Source organism: Eschscholzia californica, unplaced genomic scaffold, assembly GCF_041429995.1.
Source record: "Eschscholzia californica isolate CP2 unplaced genomic scaffold, dmEscCali1.0.p SCAF_2, whole genome shotgun sequence".
NCBI lineage: Eukaryota > Viridiplantae > Streptophyta > Magnoliopsida > Ranunculales > Papaveraceae > Eschscholzia > Eschscholzia californica.
The window spans coordinates 10,120,992-10,135,871 of record NW_028238309.1 but is presented as its reverse complement, the minus strand read 5'-3'; the positions used below and the strand labels follow the sequence as shown (position 1 = coordinate 10,135,871).

The 14,880-nt window shown below is 34.0% G+C and overlaps 1 protein-coding gene across 1 annotated transcript; it reads left to right on the top strand.

The window, feature by feature from the left end:
* The first annotated feature begins 7,675 nt into the window (after positions 1-7,675).
* Positions 7,676-12,093, top strand: LOC147556107 (putative protein phosphatase 2C 66). Its single transcript, XM_086663871.1, has 5 exons — positions 7,676-8,432; positions 10,277-10,636; positions 10,724-10,841; positions 10,987-11,210; positions 11,322-12,093. Exons 1-5 carry the CDS (start codon positions 8,106-8,108, stop codon positions 11,862-11,864), a joined length of 1,572 nt encoding a protein of 523 aa, XP_086519997.1. The 5' UTR covers positions 7,676-8,105; the 3' UTR covers positions 11,865-12,093.
* The last annotated feature ends 2,787 nt before the right edge of the window (positions 12,094-14,880 follow it).

Below are 14,880 nucleotides of genomic sequence, written 5' to 3'. Positions count from 1 at the left end.
TTCTTTTTTTTTCAAGTAAATACAAACGGCAGTTGTCACAAATACATACTTATTTGTTTTACTATATTATTATTCTTTATTCTAATAATGATTTATTAACCAATTCATGTCTGGAATATTTTTCGTTTATTTTATATTAATAGAAATCACATGATTTTGGTACCAATACACGAATATTTGTTCTATTTTTTTCTAAATTGACTACGATGTACGATAGTTATTACAATGACGTTGATATATCAAAGATGTGATAAGCACGATAACCACTTAATTCAAACTCTTACAAGAACGGACATGTGGTCCAACTAAATTATGACCTAATGTCCAATAACTTTATTTATATCTTAATAATTTAAGTTCAATAAACCATGAAATCCACCTCCTCTAAGAATCTAACCTAAGACCTTAGGTTGTGTTTGATAACAGGGAAACAATTCCATGGAAATACAAGAGTTCCATGGAAAGTCTTCCACTGAATTTACTCCGAGAGTTCTTTCGTTTGATAGTCATTTATTATTCCGTGGAATTACGGACTCTGTTATTTGGTTAACAACTAACTTCTACGAATATAATATTCAATTGAGAGTTTTTATTTACTCTTTATGTAGTCTAAATAATATTTTTACTTTTGCGAAAATTACATTTTCATCCTTATGTTGTCTAAATTACATTTTTACCCTTATGTTTTCAAAATTATATTTTTATCTCTATGTTGTAAAATTATTTAATCTTGTGTCACTTTACTAATTTAAGGGTAAAAATGTCATGTTGATATTATGCGAGGGTAAATATGTAATTTTGACAACGTAAGGGTAAAATGTCAATTTGATATTATAAAAGGGTAAGAATGTAATTTTAGCTATAAAAATCCAAAATGTCATTTTGACAACTTTGTAGCCATGTTATTTGGTAAGAAGGACAAAAATGTCATTTGCCTAATGTATAAGTAAAAATTTATTTTGCTAAATTTTATGGTAAAAAATCATTTTGAACATATATGGAGAAAAATATTAGGTTTCAAGTATCTGAACATATTAAAATATTTTTATTTTGATTTTTGACTTTCCACGGAAACTAATTCCGAGGGGGGAGCAAGGAATTAAAAGTGGACTATTTCATGGAAATAGATTCCCTAGGGAATTAAAGTCATGGAATTACAATGCGTATCAAACGGTGGAAATACCTATTTCCATGAAAATTCTTTTATTTCCATGGAAATGGGAGATATCAAACACACCCTTAAGGATTTTGGAATTTGTTCTATTGTAAAAGTGATTAGCCAAATTATTGTTGCAATCAATCTTTCTCTACTTCATCTTGGTCATTGTGAGGAACATGAAAGTGTTGAATTCAAGGATGCCCTAAAAGGTAGTGATGCAGGGAGATTTTCATGAGATATTCCAAGTATCTTGGATATCTTAAAATCTAGTTATTTTAGTAGTATAATATTTTTGTTCGTAGAGAAATATTATTTTAGCATTTTTATATTTTTAGGAAACCTTTTATCTTTTAAATTCTAGTATTTTACTAGGGTATATCCCGTGCCCTAGGGCACAGACACTTGTATCAATCAATTGTTACGAAATTTATTGTTATATTTTATTAAGAGGGACATTTTTATTAGTTATTATTTTTTTGTTTCTTTTCTCTTAAATTAGTTATTATTTTATTGAGAGAGAGAAAGAGATTTTAATTTCTTTTTTTAACCCTTGAAATTTATTTTGTTTCTTTTTTTCTTAAATTAGTTATTTTATTTCTAAGAAGGAAATGATTATTGTTTATTAAATAGGTATCTTTATTTCTACGAAGGACTATATTTTAAATTTCGAGAAGGGCTTCTAGACAATAATCTTTATTAAAAAGGGATGTTTGTCCCGGTCATCGTTTTCCCTTCTGTTTTATTATATAAATTTATTTAGAAGTTGTTTTTAGAATTTGATTAGGTTTAGGAAAGTAGTATTTTATTTATTAGAAATTGTTATTTGAGTTTGATTAGGTTAAGGAAACCTTAAGTCTATATAAAGGGGGATCTAGGAGTTGTTTTGTTCATTCAAGTTGATCAATAAAATCCAGTATTTTAATTTAATCTTATTAGTTTTGGTTCTACAAGTCTTAAGACGGAGATCTAAAGGCTTTTTCTAGGTTTTAAAAGTTTTAGACGGAGTTCTAATTCTTTTCGGAATTTTCCGCTGCGTATTTAGAAAAATATCCTAGTGATATTACATTTGTATCCCTCTAGGTATATTATCAAGTTGCACGAAGAGAAATAATAAAAAAGAAGAACTCTATAACCGCTTAGTCGTAGAGAGAGAAAGAGAGTTTGAGATCTAATTTTTCCGGCGAAGGCAATCCCTTCGCCGGATTTCCCTCTTTTTGCTTTTCTTTTTCGTTTCTTTCGCTCTTTCTCTCTTTAATCGTTGTTTCGTTCTGGTTGTGGTGGTGGATTAAGATTGGTGGTGGATTAAGATTGGTGGTGTTTTAAAATGAAAGAACTTTTTCAAGAACCAAATCAATCTGATAAATTTGTTGAAGAAGCAACTTCTGAGAATTTACTTGAACCAGATTGGGCAACTAATCTTGAGATCTGTGATATGATCAATACAGAAAAGATTAATAGTGTTGATTTTGTTAGTGGAATTAAGAAAAGGATCATGATGAAGAACCCTAGGGTCCAATATTTGTCTTTCGGTTTGCTTGAAACTTGTGTGAAGATTTGTGAGAAACTTTTTTCTGAAGTTCCTGCTGAAAGGGTTTTTAGATGAGATGGTGATGATTCTCAAACTGTTTTTAACCGAACCTGTGAGGATTGCTCAAGTCCAGTGATGGGTTTCTGATTTGTCTTAAGTGGTGCGGTCTGCGGCGGTGATGGTGTGGCAGAGCAAGGGAGAAGAAAGTGTTATTTAGTTTTCTATATAATAAGTACAATAAATGTTATGGTTCTTTGTTGGTCTTTAGGTCCTATATTGTTTGTCTTTAGGGCCTCTTTTGTTGGTCTTTAAGATCTTTTTATTTTTCGTTTTATTCAGGTATGAGTGTTTTGATCATCGATCACTATTGGGAGTTTTTTTCATCAACTTACAGCTCTCTTTACCGATGTACCTGATACAGTGACGCAAACTGGAGATTTACACGCCGACGGTTGACGCGGCGAGAAGAGAAGAAGGTGAAAGAAGCATCAGTTATTCTACTACCCTTAGTTGGTTAGTGGCGACTACCTAGAAGTAGCCCACCAGTTAGATCGGGCAGCTCTAGAGGCACTCCAAGTGGGCATAACTAGTCTTGTTTGTGCGGTTTTGGTTGTGTCTTTGTTCTTTTAAACTTCATGATGTAATTCTCATTAGCCTTTTGGCCTTTAAATGAAGTTTGATTTCCAAAAAAGAAAATAAGTAAAGTATTATCTCAATTTGGAGATCTATATAATAAAACTGGTGGATGGGTGCTGACTGGGACAAACCCCTGGATAAATCCACCTCTGACTCCAGTTGATCAAAATCACTATTGAAGAAGAAGAAGAAGCAGAGGAACCCAGAAAAGGGTTTCAGTTTTTTTACTACTACTACTACCACTACTCTCTCTAACTAGTGATTTCTCTCTCTACCTGCTTACATATTTTCTTTCTTTTATCTCTCTCTTCTTTGTTTTTGGGAAACTCAAAAGAGTAAAAGAAAAGAAACAAATATGTATTGTTTAACTTGTTATTTCAGGTATTGGTCTCTAGTTTCATCTTCAGTCTTCAATTTCTCAACTCCATTTCTTTTTTGAGATTACTATATTATTTAAAATCTCTGTTTTTAAGAATTGGGTTTTTCTTAGAATGCAAATTTGGGTTTTCTAATTTGAAGAAATCAACAAGGTGGGGATTATTGTTGATTGTTTAGGTTATAAATCAATGGGAAGCTCTGGTGATAGAGTTCATACTCAATTTCCTGCTGGTCTTAGGGTTTTTGTAGTTGATGATGATCTTACATGCCTAAAAATCATTGAAAAGATGCTTCATTATTGTCTCTATGAAGGTATAATCTTTAATGGGTTTTCACTTTTTCTTGTTTTTCAAGCATCAAAACTTCAATCCTTTTTAGTTTTTTTTACTCTTCTGGGGTTTGTTTTCCAGCCGAAGAGGGTGAGAGGGAGAGAGAGAGAGAAGAGGAAGGAGAGAGAGAGAGAGAGAGAGAGAGACATGAAAGAGAAAGAGAGAGAATGGAGGTGGAGGAGATGATTGGAGAAGAAGAAGATTAAAAAAACAATGGGGGTCGCCGGAAAAAGGTGTCGTCCGGCGACTTTCTCCGGCGACATTTTCCGTCAATATCTTATGTGGACAAATGTGACGTGAAAATTGCTCGGTGAGGTGGACATAGAGAAAGAAAAACAATTAAATTACAGAATTACCATAAGGGTATAATGGAGAAGCTTATAAAAAAATGTGGAGGCCAAACAAGAAATTGGGGTCAAAACGAACTGTCGGACACTTACTGGGGTCAAAACGGCGAGTTGGTCACAAATCGGGGGCCAAAACAGAATTAACCCGACTAATTATTTGCGGTTGTTGTAGAGACAGATTACTGACCTTGCATGTTCATTCAATACAATGGTGATTTCATCTTGAATAGAAGTGTTGATTTCAATACTATCCAATTTGGATTTGGCTTCTCTCTGCTTTCTTCAGTTTCAACTCATTCCATTCTTCGACTTGAAATCTCTACCATGGGCTACAAAGTCGATAAAGTTGTAGATGTCAAACTCCATTACAGTAGTTGATGGGTTGCGCAATATAAATTTTACCAGTATTCATTACAGAGAGTACTTTGGTGGAGATGAATTTGTCGTTTAATGTCGATATCACTTCAAAATATCTCACTTACATGAAGTTAACTGAAATTGCGTTTGAGGCATTCAGATTGCTGGATGGAGAAGTTTTCCTAAATATCAGTACTATTTTTCAGAGCAACGGGTTTTATGTTGTTCTTTCAACACTCTGGGTTGCAAATGATATCCAAGAAGACTAGAGTATATCTTGGGGGGTACCTGCATTTCTACGTGCAAGTTGATCCTCCAGAATCGTGCACCCCCTCCCCCCACATCCCAAACCCATTTTCTATCTCGAGGGAAAAACTCCTAAGGTTCAAGAAATTTGTTAGTTTAGCGTTTTCCTGTCGAAATATTTTCTTTTTGTTGTTTATTTCATATCTTCTCTAAAAGATCAAACAAGGTTTATCTGATTTATTTTTTAGGGAGGCAGAAAAAGATAAAATCTGAAAATTTTCATATTTTTTTTTGTTGAACTTACAAATAAAGGAAAAGAAAGAAAGCAAGAAGGGAAAAACTAATCCGCATCCTTAATAAAAGACGGTAGGGAGTTCCAGATATTCTTTCATTGATGTTTCCTTCCCCATTTAGCTACCGCGTCAGCTTTAACGTTGTTTATTCTCGGAATGTAGGAAAACTTGATGTTTGTAAATTTGCTTTTCAGGTGGAGTATTTCATCTAGGTGCTTTCTGGATTGCCATTGAGTGGAGTAGCTTTGATCTTACAAATAAGAAATAATGTTGAGGTTGTCACTCTCAGTATGGACGTGGTGAGGCTGGAGATCTATTGCCCATAAGAGTGTCGATCTGATTGCTAAACATTCGCATTTTTCCGCATTTTGACCTCTAACTGTATCCGCGAGCGCTGATATAAATTTTGCATCCGCATCAAATATAATACATCTGATCCCTGCTGTTCAGCTAAGTCTGTGAAGGATGCATCCGTGTTGATCTTGAGAAATTGTGTCGATGGAGGGTTCCATTGGCGTTGCTTTGGTTCTTTACCTTTGGTTGTACTCTTCAGTGAGACTGTTGAGGAGGCTTTAATTAGTTGAATGGTCTGAAAATGAGATTGTTTTTTTTTTTGCTGAGAAGCACGATTCACACATGACTTTCCAAATAAACCACATAATTTTAGCATATAAGGTGGTTAGTTCCTCATCTAGATCCTTCCAAAGAAGAATCCATTGTTTTACCGAAGTGAGATGTTCCGTCATGACCTGAAAAATCCCGTATTGATTTGTATACAATATAGAAATTGGTTTGTGGAGCATTTTCGGATTCGATTTAGGAAAAGAAAGACCTCGATAAAGTTGCACGAAAGTTTTAGAATCATTGGAGTAACCATAAGAAAAGGTTATTGTCATTTAGGGTTTGTGCGGGGGACAAATCAAAATAGAAGGTAAAAAAACCCTAAAGTGTAACTATGTTTTTCTTGTTTATCTAATCTTCTCTTCTAGTTATATTAGATCAAAGTTTCAAAGGAGTTTGATTTAAGGGAACTAAAGAGGTGATGATTAATTAATTCTAAAGGAGTTTTGTCGTCTTATTTGAAATCCATGAATATTTTAAGAAAACTTTGCATTAAGTAGATACTATTAATCTCTCTAATTATTTTAGACATACGATCATGGTGTTAATAATGAGCTATAATGTTCGTAGTTAAGTTTTAACTCGAAGCAAAAACTACGAGTGGGATCATTTTCTAATGCAATCGGTATGATTAATGCATGCTTTTTTCAACATGGAACACATCACGATAAAAATACATTTGTGTAGGATCATACCTAGCTACCAATTCTATTTGAATGAGAATAGTGATGTTTAAAAGGTCGGACGGAATTGGCCCTGGGACTATTTGAACTCAGATTGGTTGGGTCTGCCTATAGCCCCGTCTCGACCTTTTAAGCACCACCAAATGAGAATAAGAGCTAAAGTAGCTGGTTCATGTGCAACTCAATTGGCTATGCGAGTTGCATAAAGAAGGGAGATGGGAGCCATTGTCTGATGTCTACATTTGTAATCTAGTTACGAAATCTCCATAGAACTTCCATAGTGAATGACTACATTTTGAGTTTGTTTGCCTGACTGAAGACCTATTCTGAAGACTCTTATCGCTATTAAATGGAGGTAGATGATTAAAAACATGTTGAGGGGTATTCCTACAATATTCCTTCTACGTTTCGTTGTCTCTAACTAACAAAAAGTTATACGTTAATATAACCATTAAAAAATCAGGTTCAGGGTCCACGATAAACATTGAGACGTACAAATGTCATACATCTTGGAAAAAAAAATTTGTATACTTTTGAGTGAATGTACTTAAAAGAGTAAAGAGAGAACCTGGTTGCATTTTTTTTCTTCACAAAATCCTCGGACTTTTGAACATATGTTTTACCATTTACCTCTCTGGAACAATCGTTTTTGTAGCGGATAAAATCGTGTAATCTATCTAGGTTGGTTGGTGTTTCTTTAAAATTTATTTAGGAAGCCACTAATAGATAGTAGAGTTAATTCTTATTTGACCCATACTTTGTGACCAGCTTCTTTTATGACTTATATTTTCCGTAAATTCAAAAATGACTTCCTTTTCTTAACTTCGTCAAACATTAAAGTTAACTGACGGAATTAAGAAAAGAAGACCATATTTGAATTTACGGAAAACAAGATGCCATAAAGAAAGCTAGTCACACAATAGGGGGACAAATGAGAATTAACTATAGACAATAATACAGTATGGTTATTGCTTTACTACTAATCTATTGTTTTAAAGTTGACCTAATTTTTGACCGTTAATCATCTCCTTTGCCAAGTGAATAATTGACTCTTATTATATACACTTTTGGATTTTCATGACTACTAGTATTTTCAAATTATATATCAATGAGTACAAAAGGACCAGATAGCTTCCACGTCGTTGATGAAATTATTTTGTAATTTTATATTCAGAGGAGTACCTACTCCTTAGGTGTATACCTACTATTTCCCCCTTCCCCTAATGCAAATGGCTCTTTCTTCCACCCACCCTCTCTCTCTCTCTACTTTCTCTCTCTACCTCTGTTAATGTTCTTGTAGTTCAGAAAAATGGAGATTTGTAATCTTCATCTTAATCTTAATGAAGGGTTTTTTCTTACAAATCTATTCACATAGTATTTGAAAGCTCAATCATATTCATTGATTGATTTTGGGGTAAACATTGATTGATTTGTTTATCTCTTTCTTGGGTTTTCTCTCTCTCTCTCTAAGAAGAAAAAGAAGAAGAAGAAAGAGATCGGTTTGATAGTGTTTTGAAGTTTGGGTAGAATGGGTTCTTGTCATTCATCAAAAATGAGTAAAGATGTAGAAGAAGAAGAAGAAAAACCCCATGATTCTGTTGGTGGTTCTTCAACATCTCCTTCTTTGTTTAAGAGATTAAAAAGTAGTAATAGCATGAAAAAGAAGAAGAAGAGGAATCAGAGAGATTCAAATGAGGGTTTTAATGGTGGAACAGTGGATTTTAGTAATGTAAAAGAAAATGAACTTCATAAAATCCCAGATAGAATGTTTGTTAATGGAGCTAGTCATGTTGCTTGCTTATATACACAGCAAGGGAAGAAAGGAACCAATCAAGATGCCATGTTAGTTTGGGAGGTTAGTTAGCTTCTCTCTCTCTCTCTAACTTCTATTTTCTCACTCTAGGCTTGATAAGCTTGCAAATATTTGAAGAAGGTACTCAAAAAAGTGAAAAATGAAAAAGAATAGGGAAGGAAGAGGATTCCATTTTAGGGTTTTAATCTGTTAGTCAGTTGTTCAATTTAAACCTTTAATCCCACAGTTTTAATCTTTTAAAAGCTAGTAAAAAGGACTGTTGCTTTTCCATGTATATCTAAACCCTTATTTATTTGGGTATCTTCTTCAAGTATCATTGATACTAAATTCCAATATGAAACTTTAGTAAGTTAATTGGCTGTTATGTTAAGAATCTTAATGATCTGGCTTATTTGAATCCTTCGAGTTTAATTATTCCGATGATGCTATTGTTTGTTATGTTTGAGCAATACTTCAATGTACAGAGAGTTCCCACATTGTCTGAGTACAGATGGTATCAATGTCATGGCGTACGTATACAATGTTATTGTCGTTAGGGCTGGATCATCCGCTCACAATGGGACATCATTAGTAGAAGATGGTCATTTGGGTCATAACATGTTGAACTTGCATCTTGTTACTCTTTTCTCGCCCATATCTCAGTGTTTTTCAATAATCAAGTGTCTAAAGAATAGCTCTATTTTCTTCTAAGTATGCATATGCTTCTATGCTGGGAATTGGGATCGTAGTCCAACCATCCAGGCTTCCTCTTATTGAGTTCTTGAATTTTCATTATGAGTTGGTACTTAGTATAACTAGTACTGCTTGTTTAATATTCGTATACATACTTCTAAGTAATAGTAGATGAAGAGAATTAGGCGTCCGTGTATCTGACATCGTACCATACATGAAGTATTACAGTAGGTGAAAAATATAATCAAGACTAACTAAATTTATTTGCATGTTCATGCAATTCGCGAGAAAACATGAACACGCATTGTGAAATTATTGAAAATGACGAAATATGTCAATTGGGTGGTTGAGTTATGTTTGTTCCATCTCCGTCTACTTTTATTTTGTGGTTTATTGTGTTTGCTTTCGATCTTCTTTTCCGTTTTGGTATTGTTTTCTAATGCAATTGGAATGTTCTTTTTGGGCAAAAGATATAATATGAAACTACCTTGGGTATATGTTGTTATTCTAGAGCAACTGATCCCTTGTGGCCCGTGGGCGCACACTTCCAATAACTGAATATGCTCATTGTTTTTTTTTTTTTTTACTTTGAATGAATATATTGACTAGAAACAAAGAATATGCTCATTGTCTTGCTGCTTGAATTAGTACATCATCTTGACCAGTAATACCGTCTGAGTTGAAATTTACTAAAAGCATCTAAGTACAATCAATTTGGGTTTTCTTTGTAACTAGTGTTATTCGGTTGTGGTATTCTGTGAACCTTTGCAAATATTCGCAGTCCCCAATATGTGCCTTCTTGTGTATATTTAAGTTTTATCATATGAACCACATATTGTTCAATGTGCATGAAGTTTGACGAAATAGGGTCTGACAATGTAAAATCTTTCTAATTCTAAACATGGGTATAAATATTGAAACCAATTTTTGTGAAAGTCATGTGGACCGGATACAGATTTCGATACTTGTTTGTTTCAACTTAAAAAGAACAGAAAAGCATAACTTGAATTGTGAAACACCCAGAAATTCACAGAATACGGAGGCTGAGCCTTAGATGCAAATGCTTGCCTTTTCTTTCCATTGCATCAGTAGTTAGTGGTTTTTGTAGGTATACTTCAAGGTGGAACGAAATTGTTGCAATCTATCAGTAAAGTAACTTGTAGTTAACTTCAAATTTGCCTTATCATTGACTTATATTGGATTTATGACACTAGAATTTCAATTCAAGAAAAGATACAATCTTCTGTGGAATATTTGACGGGCATGGTCCTTATGGTCACATGGTTGCAAAAAGAGTTCGGGATTCCCTTCCTCTTAAGCTATGTGCTCAGTGGAAATCTAATACCAACACCGAACAAAACGATGTCGTCGATTCTGAGGAAGCAGCATCTATTAGCATGGATGATGAATGGTGTTACTCCTTGGACAGTGATGAGAATGAAAAGCCCGAGATGTATCTTCCATTAAAACAATCTTTCTTTAAGGCTTTCAAATTAATGGATAAAGATCTAAAGCTACATCCATCAATTGATTGTTTCTGTAGTGGGTCAACTGCTGTCACCTTAATAAAGCAGGTAAAATTCGATAATTTCTTTTGTTTTACTTTTGCAATTTGGCAGTGTAGCTGAATATGATAACATATTCAACATGGGATTATGTAGGGGGATAATCTAGTTATCGGAAATGTTGGAGACTCTAGAGCAGTACTTGGGACAAGAGATAAAGACAACTCTTTGATTGCTGTACAATTGACAGTCGATTTGAAGCCTAATCTTCCAAGTATGCTTCTTTTGATATACCTAATAATACTGTTCAATTTTCTTTATAAAGTTAGCTGACGATTCTCTAGAAATTCTTGTCGATAATTTCATGAAATTCGTTAGTATTATTTTCAAGCTGTGGAAGTTTATGCTTATTATTACAGGAGAAGCTGCAAGAATTCAACAATGTAGAGGAAGAGTCTTTGCCTTGCAAGATGAACCGGAGGTTGCTCGTGTATGGTTGCCCAACAATGACTCTCCAGGTTTGGCAATGGCTAGAGCATTTGGAGATTTCTGTCTCAAGGACTATGGTTTGATTTCTGTTCCCGATGTATCTTATCGCCGTTTGACAGAGAGAGATGAGTTTGTCGTTCTTGCCACTGATGGGGTATCTATCTCTTAGTTCTCCATATATTCCCTTCAAGTCATCAAATCTTATGTTAATGCTCTAATTCTGCTCTATAATTGTTCTCACTCTAAAAGTTCAAATTATTTTCAGATATGGGATGTCCTATCGAACAAGGAAGTTGTTGACATAGTGGCTTCAGCACCAACTTCTGCAACAGCAGCTAGAGCTCTAGTAGATTGTGCAGTTCGATCATGGAAACTCAAGTACCCAACGTCAAAAGCCGATGATTGTGCTGTTGTTTGTCTCTTTTTGGACCATTCCTGTCCCACTACCGAAGATCAATTAGAGAACTCTCAAGAACAAAAGTCAGAGAAACCAGAGTTAATCGTCTCAGCTAATGAAACTTCAACAAGTTCCACCAATGGTTTTGATTCTGTTCAAACTCCTAATCTACTACAGCATTCCAATACACTTCGAGGACCAGATGAAATCGTGCCGATTAACGAACCCATTGAAGAGAAGAAGCTTCCAGAAAGGACCCAATCTACTAGAAGTATAGCTGAATTCATTTCAACGACAGATGACGAGGAATGGTCAGCTTTGGAAGGAGTTACTAGAGTTAATAGCCTTCTAAATTTACCCAGATTCTTGAATGGTGATAAGAGATCAGGAAGTTGGAGAAAATGGTTATGAAACTTATAATATAAAGAAAACAGAATGAAAAGGAGAAGTAGAAATGAAAATGGTTATGTAAAATTTTCAAGTAGAATTGGAAAGTTCTTTGTGGGTTTGGCAGTAATTAGGTTTTTGGGAATGATACCTGAGTTATTGATGTTGGTTTCTTTTGAACTGTCTTCCCAATGTTTTTCCACTGAACTTTGTAGACAATAACAATTTTTTAATAGCACCTATGATTTCTAAATGTTTCAATCCTATTCATTTGTTTTAATATATTTATTGTAGTTTTGGTAGATGAAGCGAACGCTCTCTATTAAATGTTCTTGGTAGTTCCATACTATTCGATCGATTTTATCATTTCTTATAGTTCTCTCTCTCCCTCCCTCCTTTTCGTTCTCTCAACCTCCTTTTTTTTTTTTCTTCCGATCTCTCCTCCTCCCCTCTGCCTAGCTCGCGGGGTTTGCTCTCGCTTACTCATAAGAATGGGAAAAGAGCCCGTGAGTCCAAAACCACCCATCATTGCCCGATGTTGATTGAGTTCGTGAGCGTCTGATGTCTAAGACAGACAGTATCTTACGACTATAATCACCATAAACAATTGAGTTTTAATGACATTTTTAGTTTATCACGGAAACCCACCAATGATACTATTATCGTCGGTTTCTATTCTGACACCAAAACCACCATGGGAGATAGTATAACGGACAAATTTAACAACAATTTTAATTTTTGTCGACAATGGAGCACCTTACATTGTCTTGGTAAAGTGATGTAACAACACTTAAATAAAATCAAAGTCATCCGAACAATATACAAACCGATCATTAGTAAAAGCGAATTTTTTAGTGTTCGGGAGGAAAATGCCTATTTTATATATTTATAGCCTGATAGAATGACAAGCAGTTCCGACTCAAACGTTTACAATACTCAATTCGCAAGAAAAAAACAATAACACGGCCCTCTTCCTCTTCCTCCCAAATTGGAGAGTAGATATTTGATACTCCTAGTTTGTTCTGCATTCGATGCCTTCAAGAAATGGGCCTACCCCTTTTGTATAATTGCAAGGAGTAGTCCGTTGGAAAGCGTCGCGTAACATGACAATGTGTAGAATGTTGTCATGCTGCGTGGTTTATTAAAGAGTGAGTTATACACATTCGAATGTGAGTTGACCAAGTTTGTGATCTTCGTCATCATGGAGATATTTGATATGTGGAGAATCTCTGCCTTTGATGGCTATTTCACGTGATGCATAGAGATCTTTGTCAGAACTTTGACGTGTAGATATTCTAACACGTGGAGAGTGTGTGTGGAGCCTCCTTTAATAGGTTTTAGCCATATATGTGTGTAAGGAGCTCGTGGAGTCGGACCCAAAGAACCCACGAAGAGACTTTTGGGTTAAGCCCAAACAGGAAGGAGTAGGTCAAGTTAGGCTTGACACCTCAAGTGGCCATGTTCGCCGTCAACGGCCCAATATGGTTTTTGGTAATACAAAAACCATCTATGATGGAACACTTCTATGGGACACAATGATAATGTGAAAGTAATCAGAGACACTTCAAGAACATTCCAAATTTAAAGTGTCATCTCTCTACATGCCAACTCATCTAACTTTAAAACCTAAACCAATAGGAAATTTTATTTTATAATTATTTTTTTCTTTTTAAATTAAAGATTGACATGTGTATCAAATGGAGATATTTTATAGATATTCATTGTACACACAAAGTTTAGAATTTCTCTATTTTACCACTTAAAAAAAATCTTAATTGACACTATTTTTTTGGAGTTTTTGTTGAGTGTTTGATTCAAGATGCTCTAACACTTATCCTCAAAAAAAAAAAAGATGCTCTAACACTAAATATAGTTAATGTGTGAGATAGAGACACTCAAACAACAAACTCTAAATTAGAGTGTCTTTTTAATGTCTCTAAACTAGCTTCATTTATGTCATTATGGATCGTAAAATAAAATATGGGCGATGGAGATGATTTTTAACAAAAATTTTAAAATTCCTATTTCGCACTTTATGTGTTAGAGTTTGAATTTCGGTGCTTTTCTTCTTGAAAATACCTAAAATAACTTCTCTATGTCGTTTTGAGTTTCTAAACAAAATATATAATTCTTTTTTGAATATTGACTACACGGTAATTACAAACGCATTGATACATCGATAAATGTCGAATTATTACTGCCCTAAAGTCCGACAATATTAAATGGTCTAAAATCGACAAGAAATAACTTAAAACCTACATAAACTACTTTATCTATACCCATCTTCATTATTCTTGTATTTGCACTTCCTAAGTTTTTAACAAATATTCAAAAACTAATCATTTTAAGATTGATTATTTATATTGACAGAACAAACTTACTACAGTTATGTAGAAAATTTTATTTTTGTAGTCAAGATCATTTTCACATAATTTTTATTTGGAAATTGACTACGATCAAAGGTGTGATAAGCACGAAACTGTTGAATTCAAACTCTTACAGAGAACGGGCCTATAGCCCAACTAAACTATAACCTAAAGCCCAACAACATTATTTATATCTTAATAACCCAAATTCAATAAACCATGGAAACTACCTCTTGTGGAAATCGAACATGAGATTTTCAGAATAAAAACGATAAAAACAATTAACCATAAAACACAATAAACGAAAATAGCACGTACTAATAACTCTGTCTATTAAGAACATGTTTGGAATGTGACAATAAGATCATAAATTAAATAATATGTAAACAAAATCAATCTTTACTAATCATATTTCCGACCAAATCAAACAATAAATTTAAAAATTTCTATTTCGCACTTTATGTGTTAGAAACTTAGAGTTTGAATTTCGGTGCTTTTCTTCTTGAAAATACCTAAAATAACTTCTCTATGTCGTTTTGAGTTTCTAAACAAAATATATAATTCTTTTTTGAATATTGACTACACGGTAATTACAAACGCATTGATACATCGATAAATGTCAAATTATTACTGTCCTAAAGTCCGACAATATTAAATGGTCTAAAACCGACGAG

What these genes read in the sequence shown, in the direction of transcription:
- LOC147556107 (XM_086663871.1), top strand. Translation starts at nt 8,106, where the DNA reads ATGGGTTCTTGTCATTCATCAAAAATGAGTAAAGATGTAGAAGAAGAA. An exon ending in ATGCCATGTTAGTTTGGGAG is followed by an intron (nt 8,433 to 10,276) that starts GTTAGTTAGCTT and finishes TTATGACACTAG; the next exon opens with AATTTCAATTCAAGAAAAGA. An exon ending in TCGTTCTTGCCACTGATGGG is followed by an intron (nt 11,211 to 11,321) that starts GTATCTATCTCT and finishes AATTATTTTCAG; the next exon opens with ATATGGGATGTCCTATCGAA.